The sequence below is a fragment of the Urocitellus parryii genome, chromosome 1, assembly GCF_045843805.1.
Source record: "Urocitellus parryii isolate mUroPar1 chromosome 1, mUroPar1.hap1, whole genome shotgun sequence".
Classification (NCBI taxonomy): Eukaryota; Metazoa; Chordata; class Mammalia; order Rodentia; family Sciuridae; genus Urocitellus; species Urocitellus parryii.
In genome coordinates this window covers 263,571,638-263,596,729 of record NC_135531.1, presented here as the reverse complement: position 1 = coordinate 263,596,729, position 25,092 = coordinate 263,571,638, and the positions used below count along the sequence as shown (strand labels likewise).

General features: G+C 38.9%; 1 protein-coding gene across 1 annotated transcript in view; it reads right to left on the bottom strand.

Annotated features, from left to right (window-relative positions):
- The window catches only part of Xrcc5 (X-ray repair cross complementing 5), an 88,024-nt gene that overhangs the window by 27,422 nt on the left and 35,510 nt on the right, over positions 1-25,092 (bottom strand). Inside the window, exons 14-16 of the mRNA XM_026402366.2 lie at positions 18,317-18,513; positions 10,119-10,212; positions 8,491-8,560 (exon numbers count right to left, since the gene is read on the bottom strand). Coding sequence (XP_026258151.2) covers positions 8,491-8,560; positions 10,119-10,212; positions 18,317-18,513 — 361 coding nt within the window. The remainder of the gene's footprint in view (positions 1-8,490; positions 8,561-10,118; positions 10,213-18,316; positions 18,514-25,092) is intronic.

Below are 25,092 nucleotides of genomic sequence, written 5' to 3'. Positions count from 1 at the left end.
AAAAAAAAAAAGGGGCTGGGGATATACCTCAGTGGTAGAGCATCCCTGGGTTCAATCCCCAATATATTAAAAAAAAGGATCCCTGGCTTCAACCCCCAGTATTGCCAAACAAACAAACAAAACACATAAATAAACACCATTTAAATAAACGGAGAAACATTCCATGTTCATGAATCAGAAACTCAACATTGATGTCAATCCTCTCCCTTAATTATTCTATATATTTAATGCAATACCTAGCAAAATATCAGCAGGCTTTTTTCTGTAAATTAAATCTGACCCTAAAATTTACATGGAAATACAAAAGACCAAAACAGCCAAAAGTAACTATAAAAGAGAACAAAGTTGGAAGATTTTAAAACTTGGGAGAGTCAAAATAATCAAAATAGTGTACTAATGAAAGATATGTAAATCAATGTAACAGAACTGAAGAATACAGAAATAAAATGCTTAAATTTACAGTCAATTGATTTTTTAAAAAATTGCCAAGGCAATTCAATGGAACATTCAATTAACCACAGGCAAAATAACGAATACAGACCCTTACCTTTTAACTGTTCACAAAAATTAACTAAAACTAGATCTAAATAAAGGAACTAAAACTTTTGGAAGTAAACCCAGGAGAAAAATCTTCATGATTTGGCTCAGGCAAAAATTTCTAACATAGGACACCAACACAACATTCCACAAAAGGGAAAAAAGATAAACTGCACTTAATAAAAATTGAGACCATCACATTCAAAACACGCTATTTAAAGAGAGAAGAGAGAGAAGCTACAGACTGGCAGAAAATATTTGCAAACCATATATCTGAAAGGGACTTGTATCCAAAATAGATACAGAACTCTCTACATCTCTTCCTTTCAAAAAATGACCAAAAGACTTGAATCCAGAGGCTTGGCTCAGAGGTAGAGTGCTTATGTCACAGGTGTGGGGCACTATGTTAGATCCTTAGCACCACAAAACAAAACAAACAGAAAATAAACCGAAGGTATTATGTCCAACTACAACTAAAAATACATATATAAAAAACAATTTGAATCTATATTTCACCTATAAGGATGTGACTGGCTAATAAGTACATAAAAATGACCAATATTTTTAGTTTTCAAAAAACTGTAAATTAAAATCACAATGATATACCAAAATATAGCCACTTTTAGTTAGTTTCAGTTAGTCATAACTGAAAAGACTTGATTTTACTAGCATTATCAAACTGATGAAGAAACATATTTGAGACCCTCATATGTTGCTGGTGGGGATGAAAATAAAAAACTTTTGAAGTTTGACTAGTTTAGAAAAGTTAAACATAAACTTCCCATATGGCCCAGCAATTCCACACCTACCCAGTGAAAACAGAAACACACAAAAACCCTTACATGTAAATGTTCACAGAACCACTATTTGTAAAATACTCCAAAATGTAAACAATTCAAATGTCCATCAACTGGTAAATAAATAAATATGCCACATTCATACAGCAAAATATAATTCTGACATAAAAAGAAAATGGTAGAAGCAAAAATTGACTATCAACAGACTGGGAATGTTTTGGGGGTAAAGAAAACATTCTTTAATTGGATTGTGGTGGTGTCTCTACAACAACTATAAATTTACAAAAGATCACCAACGTTTCTTACAAGTACACTACATAATAGAAAATTTTACTTCAATAAAGTTGTAAAAAAACTGGTAATAAGTACAATTTATCTATGAGATTTGTGGAGATATGCCATAGATACTAGACGTTTCTATTACAGAATAATTATAAAAGCTTGGACAGCAAATTTTACTCTTAATGTGCAAGAAAATACTAGAGGATTCAAGGGTAAAGAAATTATAAAAAAGATTAAAAGACAGTTCTTATTCAAAAAATGCTTCTAAGACAGAGAGAGAGAGCGCGCGCGTACAAATTTTTCTTCTATTTCCAAAGACATCTAGGCTAACAATATTCTTAATCCCTGCTGAAACTGCATTCTTTATCAGAATGAAACTCTTTTCCTTCTCTTCTGGCCAGAGAAGCAAGCATGGCTGCTGCTGCTGCTGCTGCTTCTTCTTTTTTTTTTTTAAGTTTTATGCAGATATGCATGGACCTATAAGACGGGACTAACTGTACCAAATTACACTTGCCACTTCTTTCTGCATCAGCATATTTTTGGCCTTGGGCTTGCAATTTGAAAGGACAGGACCCAAACACTTTTATTACATTTAAGTGAGACTCCAAGCTGTTTCTAGGATCCTCTTAACACATTTCAGCTGATTAGTGCCTATTTTAACAAAAGCCTAACATCCTTTCCAAAAATCTTAATTGGTTAAGAGCTTCTGCTGCTTGCCATAAGCAGTCACTTTAAGTCATTGATTAAAGCAGTTTGCACATCAGCACAATCTGAAATCAGTTTCCTTTTTCAACCAGCTGGGCTTAAGAAGCAATCTTGAAGACAGCCCAATTCAAGGAAAACCAAGTGCACTGCCCTGCATGATAATGATCTACCATGCAAGGAAGAATCACAGAATTTATAGGAGATAGAAAAAAAAAAAACTTGTAAGTACTTCAACTGCTTTCTGCCTTACAAATAATATTCATGCGCAGTGATTGCAAAGGTCAACTCCAACAGCAAGCTGTATGGAATACCCCTTTCTTCTGAGCACCCGTGAACTCTGCATCTCAAGAGAGCTGCCTGTGAACAAGGGCTACACTGATGGCAGGGGTCAATACAAGCCAATGGCTCAGTAAGTAAAATGCCAGCTTGCATGGATCTGGGCTCTGATGCAGAAAATGTGTTCTTAAGAGCCATGTTTTCAGCCAGAGGGAAAGATAACTTTTCAATTTGTAACATAAAAGAAGAAAAATTAGTCAGCAAGTTTAAGGGAAGTCATTTTACTACATAGCTTGACTTCAGTCACCCACATGGAAGATGACTAAGACCCTAAGGACCACTGATGTGTCTTTACCATGTCAAATACTAACACACCCTCTCAGCAGGTATCCTCTCGGATTCTAAACAGACTGATTTTTATTTTTATTTATTTTTATCAAGACAGCTTGTCTTGATAAAATAATCCTGGATCATTAAGTTCTGGGATTTAACAATTTAAAATGAGTCAAAAAGGAAGCCAGTGAAGAACAAATGAAAATATATGAAGTACAGACTAAACCTCTTTCATGACTAGATGCATTGGTGCTCTTTTGGGAAAGAACTAAGTATACCAAACTGTTATTAAAAACAAAACAAAACAACAACAACAAAAACACTTTCATAAGTTAAAGATGTTTAAAATTTTAAAATTTTAGTCACCACTGTATTTAGTATCTTTCTTTTAAGATATTCAAGTTATTTGACAGAACTAATTTTTGCTTTTAACTGACTAGATCTGTGCATATAGACAGAGGCCACATTTTTAATCTTTGTGTAGACAGAGCTATGAAAAATTACATAATTCACACCCAAGATTACATAAATCAGGGTCAATTACAAAAATAAAACACACACACACACACACACACACACACACACACAGGAAATTTTTCCTAGAGAACAATGATCAAGGATCCCATTTAGAGCTTGACTCAGCAGAAAATTGCATACTCCACATAAATAAACTGTTGTGCAAATGGGATAGTGCTGCTACATCGTTTAAAACAAAGATCTATTTGGTTTTATTTACTTATTTATTTGTATATGACAGCGGAATGCATTACAATTCTTATTATATAGAGAAAGCACAAATTTTCCTATCTCTGGTTGTATACATAGTATATTCACACAAATTCGTGCCTTCATACCTGTACTTTGGATAATAATGATCACAAATTCCACCATCATTAATAACTCCATGTCCCCTCATTTCCCCTTCAACCCCTCTGCCCTATCTAGAGTTCGTCTATTCCTCCCATGCTCCCTCTCCCTATCCCACTATGAATCAGCCTCCTTATATCAAAGAAAACATTTAGCATTTGGTTTTTGGGGATTAGCTAACTTCACTTAGCATTATCTTCTCTAACTCCATCCATTTGCCTGCAAATGCCATGATTTTATTCTCTTTTATTGCTGAGTAATATTCCATTGTGTATATATGCTACATTTTTTAATCCATTCATCTATTGAAAGGCATCTAGGTTGGTTCCACAGTTTAGCTATTGTGAATTGTGCTGCTATAAACACTGATGTGGCTGTGTCCCTGTAGTATGCTGTTTTTAAGTCCTTTGGGTATAGACCAAGGAGAGGGATAGCTGGGTCAAATGGTGGTTCCATTCCCCAATTTTCCAAGAAATCTCCATATTTGGTTTTAATATAATATCATCACAATTGTACCCCATTTTTCCTTCTGCTGGAAAACTTTGGAAAAGTGAATTTTAAGAAATATCTTTTAAAATTAAAATAATGTTTGTGATGATGAAAATAAGAAAAGGTGAAAAAGTAAGGCAAAAAGACTCAGGGATAAGATATGATCCAAAACGAATGGAAAGAAAAACTAGAGAAATTAGGTGCCTCAGCAGCCACAAAAGAAATGGATACAATCTTCTAATCAAAGGGACAGGTACACACTGTACACAGATCCAATGTAAGTGGCAACTGTTTGGGAATCTGTAGCATTTCTACTTAGAATGTATTCCCAGGTTTTTGATTTTTTGTTTTTAAACAAGTCATACTCTTGTGAATTCAATTTAGTGGAATGGAGTTCTACTACCCTGTCACTATGCAGAAGCCTAATATAGACCCTATAATCTAAATGGCAAAAACAAGGGACATGAAAGAGAATCATCTCATTATAAAATTAGTTACATCTAATCCTATTAGCTGTCTCCATATATCCATCTTTTCTGACAGGCTCTGAGAGCCTGTTTCTGTCACACAAGGAACATTCTAGCTATTTTACATAATTGTCCCACACTCAATGGAATTTATAAATTCAGACATATTTCAATCGCGCAGGAACTGCATGAAAGATTGAAGCAATGTGGCTTTGCTTTCTCCAATTTGCTATCTTTTGACCATTTTAGCACTCTTCCTAAGTAGAGTAGGGAAGGGGCAAACAGTTGGAAATCCATAGTGTTCCTCCTCAACAGCTTTACTGATGAGCTGGGTGGGGGAGCATATTCAAACAAGTGGACAGACTACACCAGAGGAGGCTCTGAGAAGTCTATATAAACCATGACCACGGATAACAGACCATAGACGAAGGTGATAATGCACTTATGAATAGCGTGCATAGTGAAACAACCCTACATTCACAACTGATAGATGACTGTACTTAGAGCCATGGTCTCTATTGAAACTATGGTGGCAGAATGACAGGGCACATAGGAGAAAAGAAGGAAAGGCACAAGCAGAAGAAGGGTACCTAACAGAGCTTTCAAGACAGCTCACAGAAACACCAGTGGCCAGGAAGAACACATCACCTGGGATTTAGTGTGAATTATCTCCTCTCCACCAGTAAGGTTAGAACAAGAAACATTCACATTGAAAACCAGAAGATAAGAAAATGTATAGCTTCCCACTATATACTGCTGATATTGGAAAACGGTATCACCATTCTCTTGGTGTGACTATTCTATAATTAGGCCTGACAGAAGATATTTCCAGTGAAATGGCCTAGTTCTACCACTGGGTAAAACAATCTTACCAACTACCTACTGTTGAGCATACTTTTGGCAACTAAATCAAAAGGCAGACTGGAGAAAAGGAAAGGGCTTCCCTTCCCCTTCCTAGACAGAGGCCTCTCACAGGGATAAAGGACATCACTACCTTAAAGGCTGCTTAACATCTCTAGGGAGTGCTCTTTAGTGGGAAAGGGAAGTGGTTCTTGGCTCATAAAGGGCCTTACTAAAGAGATGCCCAAGCAGAAGAACAAGCAATGAGGAGACAAAATTTCCGGAGCTGGAAGCAAGAGAGGGAAGGATAAAAGAGAAGCCTAGTGCGAACCACAGAGCAGAACTAGTGGCTAATAAGCAGGTAGTCCTATTTTCTGACAGCTCGGAGGGAAGTCTGGTTTTGTGATGTCACTGGAAAGCTCTGATTCACCAAGCCCTCGAATGAGGTACAGAGGGATATCCACTGTTACAACACTAGCAATGTGCTAGGACTCAAAAGTCAAATTCAACATGAAAGGGCAGTCTACTCATAAAAAGTTCTATCCATAGGAACAAGGTTTCAGATACATGACCTTATCATGATTTGTTTAAAAGCATAGAAAAAAAAGTTGTTAGGAAATGTTAGGAAATGTGGCTAAGCAGAGAAATCCAGTATGTTAAAGAGACATGTGTTTGTTTGAATCCCGGTGTGGTTTGGGAAAAGTCTATCTCTGTCATTCTTAGTGTTTCCATTGTTAAAATGGAGATAATACTACCTATGTAACCTATAGGCCGTCTAGTCCACTTACCCTTATTATATTTATAAGACTGCTACAAATCCCCAGTTCCCTGGCCTGGGAGAAACCATGTTTTCCTAAGCTTGTGTAAAGTTCCAGGAATTTACTCTCTCATGGTATCTTCAGACTCTGATCTCCTGTGTTCTCAGGTGTATTTTCTGCTCTGCCTGAAGTAATTCCAGAAACCATGCTGCCTCTTCACCAACAAAGTACACCAACTCAGCATCCCTAGAGTTTTCCTGACACTGGTTATTTGTGAGGACTTGGGGACATGCTGTGGAAGGCTGTGCCCATGTATTAAACTCTCACTTCCTTTGGCTCCTTCTTACCTCTTCACCTCACTCCTCTTCTTCTGAACCAGCTCCAGGTTTTCTACTTCTGAGTCAGAGGCACTTATCTTTCCTCTAAAGCTCTAGAACTGCCTGGTCACCAAACAAAGACCCATTCTCTCCCCTAAGCACCATTCAAAGTATTTTCCCAGTACAAATCATACTCTCCTTTGGAAAATTCTGACACCAGCTATTAAAGCTCTAACATTTTCTCAGCTTCCTCACTTAACTGCAGGATTGCTCCCCAGAGTAAATGAAACAAAGAATATAATAAAGCTAGCACAATGTCTTGCACATAGTAGACACAAAATAACCAGAGTGCACTATAACCACTTAATGGTGATCACAGCCAGATTTAATCCCTGAAAAGATCATGCATAAAACAACCAGGGAGACCAACTGCTTCCAAAGGGAGGACACCAGACTTGGCAAGGTCCTTGAAATTAAAAGCTAAGAAGCTCTCAATCTTTCTTCAGAAACACAATAATCATGATAGATAACAGGTCCACTGACTTGTCTGCCACATTCTAAATAGTCACAACATGCAAAAAAAACAGACTATAACACAGGTTCCACACTATGAAAGTCTATCATGATCACCTCAAATTACATAAGAGGGAAATTCTACTTTCACCAGTCCTCCTGGAAAACTGTCACTTAGATTGTAAATTTCCCTTTTCTGTTTAGATTAAGTTTTATTTTATGTTAAACCCCAAAGCTTTTCTCCTGCAACTCATGGCAGGACAAAAGGTCTTTCATCTAAAAACACCAAAAATACATAGCCCAATTAAGACTGCAGATGATGATGAAGCTGGTCTTCCTGGGAAATTCTCATGGGCTTGGCCTTTGGTGTTCTTGCCAATAGGACTTGGCCTGGTAGACTGCTTGCTTTCTTTGAGGCCCAACTAGTTATGATTACCTTTGAGCAACAGCATAGTAGGTCCAGTCATTTTGCCAGATTACTAAACTGCAAGTAGTAAGGTGCCTTAGACCTAAGTTAGGTAGTAGTGTTAACAGGCACTAAAAGATCAGTTTTACCTCTAAAATGTCACCATGCTGGAAGAGAAGTTCTGTGCACATGTGAACATAAATACACACCCAAAAGGCAGCTCAAAAAGAGGCCTGACCCTGGGCATCCAAAATGAAGGTAATATACTGTATACAAACACAAACCTGCAGGATTACCGACTGCCAGATGCAACTCTTCAAATGGCATATGAATAGGAACCTGAACACAATCCAGTGAATAAACATTGGTCCCAGACCCTCCATCTGTCTCTGAAGGCTATACTGATATTAGCCCCAGTCTAAATGAAATTCTAGGTTATATCTGATAAGAAAAATGTGAGGATGTGGTCAGTTTGAGAAGAATCAAATCTAGGGGCAGCAGCAAAGTATTTCTAGGACTACAATAATGGGGACTAAACTTAAGACTGAAACAAGAACTGTATCTCTAAAAACAGGAAGAAAGGATCCAAGCTCACTCACAAGACCTCAAAGAACTTCAATGAAGTGAAACTAAAATTCCATGGTCTGGTCCCAAGTTTCCTTAACAAGGAGACCTATAAATTAGTTCTCTTTGGAGACAGAATTGTGCTATATTTTCCTCCACATGCTCATAATGCGGCCTTAGTGAGCCCCTAATAATGAACAATTGCAAAGACCTGCCAATAAAGATAAAAGCAGCATAAAACATTACAACAAAAAGCAACAGCTATTAATCTGGATCTTAAATCCATTATCTTAATTATGTAGCTTCTCTTGAATGCCAACCTGATGGCAAGGCACTCACCTTCCTCAAAGCTGGCATTCTTCTGTCTCACTAGAGCACGGAAGTTTTCAACAGGATTCACACTTCCAACCTGAAACAGACCCACAGACAATGAACCTACAAGTCTCTTCTCTTTTTGGTAGCATCTCAGGCAAAACCAGATGGTTTCATGTAATAAATATTTTTTTTTTTTTGAGAGAGAGAGAGAGAATTTTTAATATTTATTTCTTTTTAGTTTTCGGTGGACACAACATCTTTATTTTATTTTTATGTGGTGCTGAGGATTGAACCCAGCACCCTGTGCATGCCAGACAAGTGCGCTACTGCTTGAGCCACATCCCCAGCCCAATAAATGTGTTCTTAAAGACAAAGAGGAGGCTTTTTCTATCATTTTCATTCCTAGGGCATTGTTATAAGCAGATTCAAGTGGTCACACAGCTGCCCAAATCTTTTCACTCATATTTCTTTATGCAAGTTGACTTGTTTCTAGAGGGTCATCAGAAACAAGCCAAGCTTGAGGGCTTTATGTGGTACAGGTACTGCCTGTACATACTAAAACTTAACCAATAAGAAAAGGGAGGATGCTCTAGTATAAGTTCATAGTATTTGCTCCACTACAATAATATAAGAAATATCAGCTTAATGCTTGATTCACCTAACTGCCCCTTCGGGAGGACTGTTGTTGGTCATTTAGCATTAAAGTTTTGGCAGAACACACAAATATGTCCAAATTGAACATGTCTTCAAAAAAGTAAAAGCAGATCATGTATAAAGTCTACAGTGCTAGGAGAGAAAGTTTCAAAGATGCAACTCTCTGCCAAAATTAATGATACCTTCTAACTGTATCTTTAATTTGCTGGTCCCAACCTTAATGGGCCACATGGGAGAAAGCAATGGAGTTCCTATTTGCGCTGGGAAACTTTAGTACAAAATGTACTACTATCTCCAGTTTGCTTTGGAATAGTACATAGAAAAGCTCTCAAAACAAATAAGTATACTATAAAAGTATACAAATGAAGTCTAAATCACTTTTCAGACACCCGATTTTTCTGAGAGCATTTCTGTTTGAGGCAGACATAAAGGCAAGCCATGATGCTGAATATCCCTTTTAGTGTAATTTGCTAGTAAAGGGCAAGTTTTAAGATCCATTGAATTATAATAATGCAATTTTAAAAAAGGTGATATTTTCAAGTTTCAAAAATCTTCTCATTAAATAAAGCTCTCAAGTGTCAAAAAATACTTGGTTTGGGAAAATCCTAAACTTCTGAATCCTGTTTTGAAGTTGGGTATTAGATAAGAAATAGGAAAGTTATACTAACTTAAAATTTTATGTACTTGGAGAGTAAGACTGATAACTTTTACCCCACTTACCCCATTTTGACTAAATGGAAAGTTGCAAAATGAAGGCAACAAGAAAAAAATCTGCATAAAATGTGCTACCACTGAGGTATTCTACACCTACATATTATTTGGAGCTCTATATATTATACAATTGTATAGTTAACTCTTTACTTAAAGGAAGAAGTATGGAATAGGTCTCTACAGTACACAGAGAAAGAGTGGCATTAACTGACCAATGAAACTTGATGTCATCTGTTCAAGTCCCTACCTTCCTGAAAAGGGTAGAACATTAACAAGGCTCTGCTTACCTTTGTGATATTGACTTCAGCCAGGCCGGAAACACTGAAGTGGGCTTCCCCTTCCTCAGTCTTACATTTTTTAGCAGTGGGACCCTCTTCATGGCTAGAAAAGAAAAAAAAAAGGTTTACTTTCCCCCTTAAAACAAAACAAAATACAAAAAGCAGAAGTTTTGATATGAAAAGTGTAACTTATTTTCCAAGCATTAGAAACAGCCACAGCATGTAATTCTTCCTCATGAACAGCCCTCCTCCCACTTCCAGCCACAGGGCCCCTGGGAGCCCAACCCGGAGCAGTTCTGGCTTTGCTTTACAATAGTACAAGATCATAATAAGCAGTTGTATCACAAAGTCCTCGGAGAAGTTAAAACTGCAAGTACAGGGGATAGAAACTTACATTTAAATAAGAAAACCATCTACCCTTCAGACATCATTTGCTAGCCTCTGTCTTGAAACCAAAAGCTAATAGCTTTCCATGTTCACAGAAGAAGATAGGTCCCATAATCCAACTTCTCATCATGTGTGTCATAACTTTATAAGTTTCTACTTACAACTACCAAAACTTACTAGACAATCTTTAAATACACAAGAGATTTGTAAAGAAGTCCTGAACTTAAAAAAAAAATTGCAAAAAACCCTTTTAATTTGTTCTTTTATAAACCTAATTCTGTTTTGTATGGTGTGATAACCAAGTCCAACAGCATCTGTGTACTACGGGAAAGATGAGTCCAAGAAAGTACATACATTTTCCCTCAAGTAACATGCTGGTTTTAATAACCTGTTTTAAAATCAAGAGGAGGTCAGGTTAATTGCAAAGAAGAAAATGAAAGCCAAAGACTCTTCCCATTTGCTGCGGAATGTAAAGGTATAAAGAATTTTCTCACAGAGAAATAATCAGGGTAAGGCAGCCACTGAGAAATGGTTGAGCCGATGCAGTGGTGTATGCCTGTAATCCCAGCAGCTCAGGAGGCTAAATCAGAAGGATCACAAGTTCAAAGCTGGCCTCAGCAACTTAGCAAGGCCCTAAGCATCTTACTTGGACCCTGTTTCTAGATAATATATGAATGGGCTGGGGATGAGGCATAGTGGTTAAGCGCCCATGAGTTTAATCCCTCTACCAAAAAAAAAAAAAAAGCTTGAGTGACATCAGTTATTAAGAAATTAATAACTATGATCTAGTATTTCCTTTCTTAAAACTTATTTAAACTGACAAATGATTATTATACATGTATAGCATGATGTTTTGAAATATGTATACACTGTAGAATGGCCACATCAAGCTAATTAACACACATTACCCACACAGTTATCCATGTTTTCTGTGGTAAGACCAGTTAAAATGTACTCTCAGTGATTTTTCAAGACTAGTATCTAAATGTATTGCTTTCTTTTTTTCTTTCTTTCTTTCTTTTTTTTGGTGTGGTTCAAGGCCTCAGCCTTCAGACAATGATCTTTACAGAGGGGGCTATCTTAAAAATGAAGCAAAAAAAAAAAAAAAAAGAAGTAATGGTAAAATCTGGCTTCCACGACAGTATTTCAGTAATAAATCTCCTTTTACATGTAGGCAACAACAACAAAATCATTACAGCCATATGTATGCGAATTAAAACTTGCATTACTTGACATCTTTTCCATTCACTACTGACCTTTTCCCTCTGAGAAGCAGAGAAGAGGTGACCAGAAAAGGAAACAAAGGCTGTCTTTCAGAGCCCTTTTCTTGAAAGTAGAAGGAAAAAAACCAAACACACAAAACCTTTATGGCAAAAATGGAATAAAAATGCACAAACTAAGGAAGAATGAAATTCCACTGGGTGTTGAGTATTTTAGGGAAAAAAAGGTCATTGGACTGGGAAGAAATTCAGTAGCAGAGCACTTGCCTAGAATGTGCAAGGCCAGGTTCAGTCCCAGGCACAACAACAACATTAACAACAAAAAGTCAGAGCCAGTTATGCAGCTATTTCAGTTAACCTTTGCCAGTTCTTCCCAGGAGACAGACAGGACTTTTGGAAATCTAAAGACAAAAGACTGGATTGCAGTCTCAGTTTTGTCCCTGACTAGCATTGGGGACTAGCACTAGGGTCATACTTTCTTGAAGGTGTTCATGATGGTTTATTTTTTGTTTACCTAGAGTTTAATAAGTTACTATATTATCTGAACTTCAGCTGGCTCTTCAAGAAAACACTGGTGAAAAGTACCATTACTATATCAACTAGCCCTTGCAACAATATTCATTAACTTATAAAGTAAAATTTAGAATCATTTAAATTTTTAAAAATTTAGAAAGCACTATGCTAAATTCTGTGGAAATATGAGGCTGAATTAAATGGAAGAGTTTTTTAATTCCTCCAAAATAAAACTATAAGGAAGAAAGGGTGAAGAGATATGTATACCAATTTCTCAGTCCCAGGTACATAAAAACAGCTGCAAAATAAGCAAAAAGTAGTGAAAAATGGTTAACAGCAGTATTAGAAATTTTTCATACATTGCATTCATGTGAGGTGTGAAAGAAAAACAACTCTCATCCCCAAATTATCTGTGAGGACACTAAGCTCTGGAACGTAGAAATCACCCATACAAAACTACAACATACACACAAATGTCAACAACTGCTACATTTGGATGATGTGACCAGCGTATTTGTTTTTTCTCCTTTTCTCACTTTCTTTCACAAATATGTATAAGTTTTGTAATTCATTTAGGTAGCCAAACATTTGCTGAATATTGATAATGTGTCAGTCACTAAGCTTATCTCTAAACCCTAGGTATAGAAAAATACCAAATAAAAAAAATATAAAAACAATGAAAATATTATGAGCAGCATATCCCCTATAATAGCAAGTAGTTGTACTAGGCTAGAGCATAGAGCACAAGCTGGGAAGTAGTTAGAGATGAGGCTCGAAAATATATAAATTACAGGCATAAGAAATGTGAGTAGGAGCTAGGAATGTAGCTCAGCGGTAAAGCACCCCTGGATCCAATCCCCCATACAACAGGAGGCAAAAAAAAAAAAAAAAAAAAAAAGAAGAAGAAAAGTTCAAGAGTCGTGACATTAAAGAATTTTAAGCAGGAGTGATATGATTGTATATTTGCGTTTAAAACAAACAAACAAAAAACCCTTGGCTTGCAGCCCTAGGTAGCTTCAGGATAGGAACTTCAGCAAGACTTGTCCAACTCTTCACCTCTGGGAAGGAGAGAGGGGCTGAATTTAGGTTGATCACTACTGGCCACTGACTTAATAAATTATACCTAGTAATAAAAAGTCTCCATAAGAACTCAAAAGAATTAAGTTCAGATAGCTGAACACAGAAGGTTCCTACAGTGTAGCATGCCCAGAGGGCATGGAAACTCTACACTCCTTTACATGCCTTCTCCTGTGCATCCCTTCTTCTGTATCTTTTGTAATATCTTTTACAATAAACTGGTACATGTTGAGAAAAAAAAAAAACAAAACACTCAGCAGGATGGCTTGGAAAGAGACTAGACTGGGAAAAGAAAAAGAGACTAGACTGGTTAAGAAGTTATCTTAGTAAAGCAAACTAAAATGAGAAGGCATACATAAAAGTAATGCCAGTGGGTGAAGCTGTTAAGAGCTAACATCATATGCTAAGCACATTTAAATTATCTCAGTTAAACTTTGTAATAACCCCATGAGTTAGCTATTATCATTGTCCTTTTATAGATAAGCAAATGAAGGCTCCTCAAAGGCAGGTATTTGTTACTGCCACTTGACAGAGAGCAACTTGCCACTTTCAATTGCTATTAAGCGGAAATGCTTGGGTTTAGAATCTATCTGACTCCAAAATCAATGCCATTAGCCACTATACCAACCTGAAGTGAAAGTGGTGGTTTGAGGCAAATTTAATATAGCTTGGTAAACCAATTAGATATGGAAAGGTAAAGAAAGGAATGCCTTGCAGGAAATTAGGTGTCATTCATTCAAATACAGAATAACAGTATGAAGGGAGGTTTGAAAGGGGGCACTGAAGAAGAAAGATGATGACAATTTCTGGATATACTGAACTTCAGGTAACTACAGATGCTTAAGTTATACAGTGGATAGGATGAAAATCCAGGCTGCAGGGAGGTATTTAGTTTTCAAATTTCTATAAGTGAAATTTTAAAAAGTCTTGGGACACGTACTGCTAAGGCAAAATGGAATTACAGCTAAGAGTGTAAGCTCTGGAATCAGACTGCCTGCATTCAAATCCTTACTCCAACACTTACCAACTGGAATCTTGAGCAAGTTTCTTATCTTTAATACTCAGTTGCCTCAATATTAAGATAGTGTCAATAAAATAACCTACTTCATAGTGGATCCAAACAGACAATGCAAGTAAAGCACTCAGCTTTTTACCTGTGCTCAATAAATGCTAGTTATTTTCTGAGGATAAAGCTTACATCAACATTTTAGGTTGGTAGGGAAAGAAAGGCAGCCCCTGAAGAATATGAATGGGAGTTATCAAAGACTGGGAAATCTGGAGAAGCTGAAATTAAAGAAAATATGTGAGTTTCAAGAAGAAAATAATAACTAACAATGTCAAACGCTAAAAAGGAAAAGTTATGAAAGAGAAGGACTTCAAAGCTAAAGGGAACTGAGCCATGTTTGTCTTCTGGAAGTCTAGTTTCAGAGAGGTGGAGGGGGCAAAAGGGAGTGAAAGCTGAGAAGAGAAGCAATGTAGACTTGTAATAAAGCTGGCTTGTGGAGGAAAGATAATAATTAGATTAGTAATTCGTAACAGGTAGTAATTAGAGGGAGGAGGCTGGGGGGATTGCTTTATTTTTAGATGAGGAGGAAAAAGAGGTATGAGAGAGGAAGATACTGAAAATATACAAAGAGAGAAGCTGTTAGTGGGCTAGAGTACCAGAGGACACAGAAGAGAGAGCTCAGGGCATAGGTAAAAACGGAAGAAATTTGGACTGGACTTGGGACACAATTCCACTGAGACAGGAAAAAAAAAGAAAGTAAAGGTAGATGCAATACAGATATGTTTTTAGATAATATTAGCCAGAAAATTGAGGCATTCCCACTTCGTAGCTACTACCATCACTGTTGTTGTCACTGTTGCTAACATGCTAATAATTTAGATTTTCCAAATCATTTACCGACAAACACTGTTATTGTGTGCTAGGCAATGTATTGGGTTCCAGATGAACAGCAAACATTATTCAACTAACCCCCATGAAAACTCCATGAGAAAGGTATTCCTTTCTATTTAAATTTAATCTTAAAAATATTTACATATATACATTTTTGTTTTTGTTTGCACTGGGGAAACAAAAGGGGCATTTTACCACTACATTTACTACATTTTCTAGTCTTTCTTATTTTTTATTTTGAGACAGGGTCTTCATAAGTTGCTGAGGTTGACCTTGAACTTGCAATCCTCCTGTCTCAGTCTCCTAAATAGCTGGGACTACAGGAATGAGCCACTATGCTGGCGAGACAGATATTCCTGTTATCCCTATTTTGCCCATGAGGAAAGTGAGGCTTACGGAGGATAAGAAACCTATACGTACTATCGCATTGCAGAGCAAGGGGAACTACTCACATTGGCTGACTCTGGAATCTAAACCTAAACCATTAATCAGGTAAGGATTACTGAGTGCCAGTATAGTGGGAGAAGTCTTTGGGGACTTGAAAAGAACAGAAAACTTTTTAGACTATCTGCACAGGGACAAAAAGAAATTGAGATTACATATGTATTAGTTGCACAAGGAGGATTATAACTTCAGAAGTCCTAATTTTGATATTTTCATTTTGATGAGGTACACCAACATTAAGGGAAGAAATGCTTCTATGCCTTGGGTATATTTAATACACCATATGAGTGGAGTATCAAATGATGCTCTTTCCCCTTTAAAATGAAAAAACTACATCTAACAGTAAGTATTCAATAGATTCGAGATGAACAGTGGACCTTCTCCCATAATGAAAACATTATCATTGTTTTTTCATTGATAATGATATTATTATTGTTTGGGCTCTGACTATTGCTTTCCCTCCAAATAACCTGAAGTATTTTTTTTTTAAAGAGAGAGAGAGAGAGAGAAAGAGAGAGAGAGAGAGAATCTTTAATATTTATTTTTCAGTTTTCGGCGGACACAACATCTTTGTGGTGCTGAGGATCGAACCCGGGCTGCACGGATGCCAGGCGAGCGCGCTACCGCTTGAGCCACATCCCCAGCCCAACCTGAAGTATTTTAACATCTGTCATTTCATAGATAAGGCCATTTTTAGATGGAGAAAATCTCATAAAGGTAAAATTATTTAACCAAAATCAGATCAAGAATGACAAAGATAGGGAAAAAAACTAGTGATTCTCAGCTCAGGACTACAATACTTCCTGATTCAACATTTGCCACTCCCCAATCTGAATCCCACACTCCTCCTCTGGAAAAGTATACCCTAGATTCAGGGATGGTGATTATATACAAAAATACAGCTCAGTGTTAGCAATATTTTCCCCCTCAAGAAAACTACTCTAAAGCTGACTACAGCCTAATCATAAAAATGAAAAGTTTTAAGAATTTTGCAGAAGGGACTGAATCATTCTCTTGAATACAGGAAGGATGTGATAAATATTTGCCAAATGCATTATTTCTGAATTTCTTAAAAACTAAGACTTCTGAGGAAAAAGGGCAGAGAACAGGTGTGTAAACAGGCCTGTAAGAGTGAGATAATTCCCAGGCCCCAGGCAGGTTACTTGGCTGCATCCCAAACCACTATGGGAGCAAAAAACAAAAAGCTCAGCCTAGTGCACAGCCTCCAGAAGAGTGAGCAAGAGGACTAGGGCTGAAGGTACAATCACAGCAGGGACCAAATCACAGAACAACAGCCTTCTGGGTCTCTGTGGTGCATTTTTTAACCAGCTAATTTACATTCTAATCAAAGGAGGAGGAGAAAATGGCCCATTTCTTTCCCACAACACCAGAAGGTAATCAAGATCATGAACTGGAGCTTTAATACACAGAGAGAGAATAGCCTGTGATTGCAGTGAGACAGAGCCCGGTGTCATGGGAAGAAAAGGCCACAGACTTTTATTGAACTGTTCTCATCTACTAACCCAGAGGCATACAGGGAGATGAGGGAAAGTGGATTTTTAGACACTCTTCCTGTGTAGAAGGCACGATAAACTAAGAAGAGCTGTAAGTCTCCCCAGGATGTGTTAGGAATGCTCATGATAGAATCTATTGACTATATAATTTTTTCCCCTCCCAATTCTAACAAAGCTTGGGGTATTAACCTCTGAAAAGTCACACAAAAATTCAAAGTTGTCTATTTGACTTAGACAGTAATTCACTAAATCAATGATTTATAGAAACTAGCGAAGGTTTCCGGAAATTACTCCATATTCTTCAACTGGGGTATTTATAAATAATAAGCTTTGCTTTTTCAATGAAGATACAGCTGTGGGAAGCAAATCAAAAGAAAAATGAAAAGAGTGTCATGGTGTAAAGCCAAATCTCAAAATGCAGCATAAAGAAATGAATAGATAATACTGGTTTGAGAAAAAAGTCACCAATAACTAGTTGATTGAAACCTGGTGAAATCAAGATTTATATATCCAAATGATTCTGGATAATAAAGAATAAAGTTTTCGTTTGAATGGAAATTAATATAAAGATTCGGAATAGAATCTAATAAGAAAAAAACTTAATAGCCACTTGTAAGCTTGATTGAAGGATCATATGAAAAGCATTGTGTAATTGTTAACCTACAAGTAACTCCCTAAAAGAATAACCAGGTTAGTATATCCTCCCACATTCACAAAATAGTTAAAGGCAAGCTAGATTTTTCATTCCTCTTCCCACTTTTCCTCCAAATGCTACACTAACACCTAACCTCCCCACCAAAGAACCTCATCTTTCAATATACTCCTCTCATCACTAGTTCCACACTTCAAAAAGGGTAAAATTTAGCCTTAGATATTAAAAGACTTTGCTTATCCTCCCTTTGTATAATTCACCAAGAATCTGATGCTGATCAAAATGTCAACAACCCAGAAGGTAGTTCTAAATCCCAAGTGAGAAGCAAGGATGAAATATGACTACAATGAATCAATGAGAAACCAATATTCCAACACAAGGGTCAAGCATCAGAAGGCTTCTTCCTCCCACTTTCTCAAATCCACAATCCCCAAGGCAGTGCCTTAATTCCAGAGCCCCCAGGACTATCACTAACCTTAAGGGCAACTACATCAGGTACTTACTTGTCTTGGAAAATGTCCTGAGCAGTTACTTGATCCTTTTTCTTGATGGCTTCAGTCAGAGGGAAAAGGTTCTTTATTTTAGAGAGAGGAATCTGACATTTTGCTGTCACTTCAGTGGGGGGCTCTAGCATATTCAAAATATGTTGCTGAATTGGGGGCAGAGGCTCTTGAGGATGTAAAGCTCTGTGCAGCAGACACTGTTGGGGAAAGAGAACACAAGTGGAAAGTTTGTAAATGTGTTCTTTCTATTTTACAGTCAGGGATACTCCATCTTTGGTTTGGGAGGGATACTTGACTCATACCAGACATAAGAAACAATAAAGTTTGGCCCTTAACCACTTTTGTTAGCAGGACATTGGACATGTCTTAAACCAACCGAGGAAATAGGCCCACGCTGAGTAGTAATTCCTTCTACTAGAAAGTAGTAGACTTCCTAGAAAGTAGTTTCATCTTATAAAAAGACACAGTCGCTTTTAACTACTTGGGGAAAATGAGGTTCTAACAATCTGGGATTATAACCTTCTCATCACAAATCTTTTAACACCCCCTTACTCATTCTGCGCTTGCTCCTTCACTCACTCTTAGAAGTCAATGTGTGGTGGATCAAACAGGTGGCTAAAGGAGAGCTGCCCAAGATCAAAGAGTCCCAGGAGGAAGGCTGTGAAGGAAATGAGAACCCAGAGTTGCCCCAAACCTCCCAGGAGAGTGGAATGTGAATGTATCTCCACCAGTCTGTCCACCTCTCTTCTCTGTCCTCACAGTCACCACTCTGGCCAGACACCAACATCCCTCCTCTGGCCTACTACCATCACCTTCTAACTGGTCACCAGGCTTCTGCTTGAAAATGAATTCCTTACTATATCCCAGAAGTCCTACAATGACTGCACCAACCCACCTCCCCAGTCTTGGTACCTGCCACTTCTCACTCACAACGCAGCAAGGCTGGGTTCTTCAAGTTTCACTCAATCCAAGCTTGTTCCTGCTTTTGGGTCCTGGGCTTAATATTCCTGCCTCTTCTGTCTCCCCCAAGAGAGGTGGCCTTTTTTTTTTTTTTAAAGGCACTGGGTATTGAACCCAGGGGTGTTCTACCACTGAGCTACATGTCCATCCCAATGTTAACTTATTTTGAGATAGGGTCTTGCTAAGTTGCCCAGGCAGCCCTCCTGCCTCAGCCTTCTGAATTGCTAGATTATGAGCACATTCCACTACCTACAATTAGGATTGGCCCTTGTTTTAAATCATCCTAATCTTTACTGAAGTATTCTCTCCTCAGAAGGGCTTTCCCTGATGCCGTACATAAAGTAGCCCCTGCACTCCCTTCCTACCACCTCATCACATTCTATCATTTTCCCTATTTTATATTTTTGATAATATTTACAATCTAAAATCACCACATCTTTTTTTAGTTTAGTTGCTTATTACCTAGAACTCTGCCTTGAATGTAGGGATTGTGTCTAGTTTACAGCTGAATTCCAAGAACAAACATCATGCCTGGCATATAATCAGCACCTGACAGAAGATGAATGAATCAGTACTCTTTCCCAGAGCTCTTGCTGTTAATGGAGTGGAGCAAGGCTCAAGGGACAAGGGACAAGGCAGGGTTTCACATGCATGGAATTGGATGGCAAGCCACTTCCATCCAATAGCCCCATGCTGCCTACAGGCAACTATACCAGGCTTTGGAGGCACCCATGTCTTCAGAAAGGCAAGCAATGAGATATTATTAAGATAAAAAAGAAAAGAAAAGAAAGAGTTCATCTGATATTTCTTTGGTGTGGCAAATAAATTCAAAATTATGCTAGAGAATAAGCTTCATTTCTTTTTTTCTTTTTTTATTTTGCCATGCAAGGGATCAAATCTAGGGTTTCGCACATGCTAGGGAAGTGCTCTATCACTGAGCTACATCCCCTCTTTTATTTATATATATATATATATATATATATATATATATATATATATATATAAATTTTGAAGGAAAAAAGGGGAGTTGAACAGCTTCTGCAATTTCAAGCTATAATCTTATATAATAATCTTATAGTATACTATTTATACTATCCCATGAACTATTTTCCTACAATAAAGAAAGCATAAGCTAAAAGTTTCCATTCTAAAAAGTAAAAGGTAACTCAGGTTTAACAGTAAATATCATCCAAGAATCAATGTCCTACAAATTCAGAAAACCCTCAGGTAGAAATTAAGTACCAATTTCCTCTAGAAATTCCATGTTTGCTCCTGCCCCCTTTCAAAACACAAACCATAACTCTTCCTTCTCTATAGTATATTCATTCATTTCTGAATTTGACTTTGGCTTTCTTCTTTCTTAACTGACTTTCCCTTGAGCATCATTAAGGCTTTTTTAGTGTAAAGCAAAAGGCAAATCCAAAATGGCCCCAAGCCCTCTGTATCTACTATAACCTTGTGCATAATCCTTAATTCACAGTTCTCACCCAAGTCATTTAAAATATCTCAGCTTAGAAAGTCCTAAAGATGTAAGCAGTAGCTGGGCCCAGTGGTGCATACCTGTAATCCCAGCAGCTTGGGAGGCTGAGGCAGGAGGATCAAAAGTTCAAAGCCAGCCTCAGCAAATGAGCAAGGTCCCAAACAACTCAGTAAGACCCTGTCTCTAAATAAAATACAAAAAAAGGACTGGGGATATGTCTCAGTGGTTGAGTGCCCCTGGATTTAATCCCCAGTATCAAAACAAACAAACAAACAAAAAAACTTATAAACAAGGATTATAAGGATTCAACCTGGCAGACTTCCTGAAGATTCTACCTGTGATATCCAATTAGCATGTTTTGGAAAGTAGTTAGAACAGCCAGTGGAAAATACAACAAAATTTCAGTATAAATTTCAGGCAATCCTATTAAACAGTATTTTTATTAACAAGTCAATAAGAAGGAATCTATAAGACATGTTCTGAAGCAACAACCTCTTACTCATAGTTTCTTAAGTTCACATTTTAGATAAATAAAGCTAAGTAGGATATCTATAAAATTCATTAAGCAAGAAATTCCAACTTGTTAAAAAAAATGAGGTTAAAAGAAAGTGACATGCTTTAGTAACTAGGAAGCTGAGATCCCAATCCTTTATATATACAATGAACAACCAATAATAAAAACTTAAAATAAGTAAATTTTACTCCTTGATGTGATTTTTTACAATTAGAAAAAGATTAAAGGGAAATATACAGACTGTATGGCTAATTCAAAGGGCACTAACATACTGATTATAGCAGTACTAACATCAATTATTTAAAAGGTAATTTTAACTGTACTTTTGACAAGACACATTTTCAGCATTTTGTTCCAAAATTAGAATTACCCTCTTGCCAACAGATTGATTATTAATATCTCCCTTCTTCTGTCAGCTCATTCACTCTCAACTCTAAATACTTAAAGAGGAAAATAGGCCCCGTGTTCTCCTGCAGCTTAATGTGTCCTCTCCCTTTGCCAGAAAAGCCGTACCTTCGAGGTAACCTAGGTTCCACCTCATTACTCAACTGACACTGGGCCCTGAAGTCATCAAAAACTTAACTACCAGCCCCTGAAGGCCCTCTGCTAAGCTCACCTTTGCTCATCATTGTGCAACATCTTTTCCCGTCCTTCCTTCTGGACACTCATTCTCTTTCATGCCTTCCAAGATGACCTTTGTTGAGGGTGGAGGTAGGAGCACTTGGTTTTGTTTAGTAACAGCTCTTCTTTTTTACATCTACTCCTAATTGTTCGCTCACATAGTGGAGTACCTGGCTCTCTTTTCTGCTCACCATGCTCTCTGAAAGAGGTGGTCTTTTTCCACCATTGTTTTAACTACTGGCTTTATTTAAGACTATTAAATCTATATATTAAAACTGACTTTCAGGGCTTCGCACACCTATTTTCTATTTCCAACTTTCCTTTGAATATATATACTGGGACAGTCAACAAATAACTCAAATTTAACATATGCCAAAAAAAGAATTATACACACACACACACACACACACACATCTTTTCATCTGCTCCTTCTATTCTTTACCACAATTAATAGTGACATCATCCTTTTAGTCATCCCCACTAGGACTGTTAATTTCAATTTTTTTTCTGGCCAACCACCATCCAGTTCCTCAAATCCTATCTCTTCTACCTTCTAAGTACCTTCAAACTCCATTCCCCCCTCCAGTCTCTACATCACTGCTTTAACTCAGGCTTCAAGCAGGCCACTGTGGGTTTCTCAGCTGGCCTCCAGTCCATCTCCTATGCCACCACCAGAGCTATTTTTAAATCCTTTAATGATCACCCACTGCCACAAAATCCAAACTGCTGAGCGAGGTGCACAAGGCTCTTAATAACCTCCCTATTTACCTTCACCACCACCTTCCCCTTAGAGAAATAGAGCTATCTGTGGATCCTTAAACACATGGCATGTCTTCATACTGTCATGCTTTTGTGTATGCTACCTGTTTTGCACAACATGCCCTCATTACATTATGCACCCCTTTTCCTTCAGAACTCTGTGCAAATGTTAATTCCTCAGAGAAGCCTCTTTTCCTCTTATTCCTGTGGTCTTTTCCCATCATTGTTTTAACTACTGGCTTTATTATCTCTCTACTCCTCTCTCCTCTCAAAGAGTCCTTGAAGTAGTGGACCTATGTTATCTTTAGCTCATGCTTCATAGTTAGTACTCAGTAAACATTTGTTTCTTGGTGGGGGGAGTAAATTCAACTTATACATCCTTAGTGAAGATAAAGAATCTGTATATATTCTTTATGTAGACGGGCATATTAAACTCTCCCCCACAAAAGAAAACAAAGTTGATTATGCTGTAAAAAACTAAGTTATCAGTGCTCACAGCTTTGAAAGATAAATCTTTCTGCATTTCTGATTTGTATCCATTTTTAAGTCCAAAAAAATTTACTGAACATAAATAGAGCCTATCCTAGATAAATCTGGCAAGTAGTAGAAGTTTCTCTTGTTTTGGAAAGCTTTCTCACTGCTCAGCTCCTTCCTTTCTTAGAAATGGCATAGGCTTCAGGTCTTAAATTTCATACATCAAAACACCAATGCAGTTTTCATCAGTTATAACACTCAGAATACTAAAGGATTCACTGAGGCAGGCCTTTACATTTTAAACTTCATATTTCTAATTTCAGAACAAAATATTCTTTTTTCGCTGTTTAAAGGAATTCCAGGGATCCAACATGGCGGCTGGCGAGGAAGCAGCGACTCCAACGTCTCCACTTTAACGGGATATGAAAGACTCATCGAAACAGCTGCAGCCTAGCTACGGAGGAACTTCTAGCATAACTTCCTTAAGAGGAGAGCTGCCGTGAACTGGTAGGTTTACTCGAAGTGACAGGTTGCCCCAGAGAAGTGGATCTTGGAAGGCCACTCGGGCACAGAGGTCTAGTCCCCCAACCATCAGCCGCTCCGGCAGGCGGCTCCCCCTGGAGGCCTAGCTCTCGCCCTGGGAGAAGCGGCCCCACCCGCCCGCTTCCTAACCAGGCGGCCACAGCTACTCGGCAATAAAGGTGCCCACGTGGCGGGTGCAGAAGTTAAGTCCTGCAGACGCCAACCGCCTTTGCAACCCGCGGGATCCCTGAGCTGCTTGGCCCGCCCCGCCCGAACCGGCAGTCCTCCGCCATACGGGCTCCCCCGGGGAGGCCTAGCTCTCGCCCTGGGAGAAGCGGCCCCACCCGCCCGGTTTCTAACCAGGTGCCCTCAGCTACTTGGAGATAAAGGCGCCCTCGTGGCGGGTGCAGAAGTTAAGTCCTGCAGACGCCAGCCACCTTTGCAACCCGCGGGATCCCTGAGCGGCTTGGCCCGTCCCGCCGGAACCGGCAGTCCTCCGCCATACAGGCTCCCCCGGGAGGCCTAGCTCTCGCCCTGGGAAAAGCGGCCCCACCCGCCCGGTTCCTAACCAGGCAGCCACAGCTACTAGGCAATAAAGGTGCCCACATGGCGGGTGCAGAAGTTGAGTCCTGCAGACGCCAGCCACCTTTGCAACTCGCGGGAACCCTGAGCGGCTTGGCCCGCCCCGCCCGAACCGGCAGCGGGTGCAGAAGTTAAGTCCTGCAGACGCCAGCCACCTTTGCAACCCGCGGGATCCCGGAGCTGCTTGGCCCGCCCCGCCTGAACCGGCAGTCCTCCGCCATCCGGGCTCCCCCGGGAGGCCCAGCTCTCGCCCTGGGAGAAGCGGCCCCACCCGCCCGGTTCCCAACCACGCGACCGCAGCTACTCGGCGATAAAGGTGCCCCCGCAGCGGGTGCAGGAGTTAAGTCCTGCTGATACCAGCCACGTTTGCAAGCCGCCGGCACCCAGTGCGGCTTGGCCCGCCCCGCCTGAACCGGCAGTCGGCCTCCACCATCCGGGCTCCCCCGGGAGGCCTAGCTCTCGCTCCGGGAGCAGCCCCCTGAAAGCTAGGCGAACCTTCGACCCATCGGGAGGTTAGGCCCAGCAACCTGCGGAGTGATAGAGGTGCCCCTCGTGCCTGCTGGGTAGGCGGACCTTTGACCGACCAGCAGAGCAGACCTAGGGCCTGCCAGCGTGGTAGACGGATCACACCAATTGGAGGAGGATCACAGCCACTACATGCCCTGCAAGGGTGATTATTCAACTATACAAGAGCAATATAAATAAATAGAGGGAAAATTTCAAAACACAACAGTTTCACCAAGCAGAAAGAAACGCCAGCAGTATGAAAAGACAAGGAAAGAAAGGACCACAGGCAATGCAGGTCAACTCAACTTTAGAAGAGGTAATAGGTGCAACAGATGGAATGTCAGATAGAGAGATCAG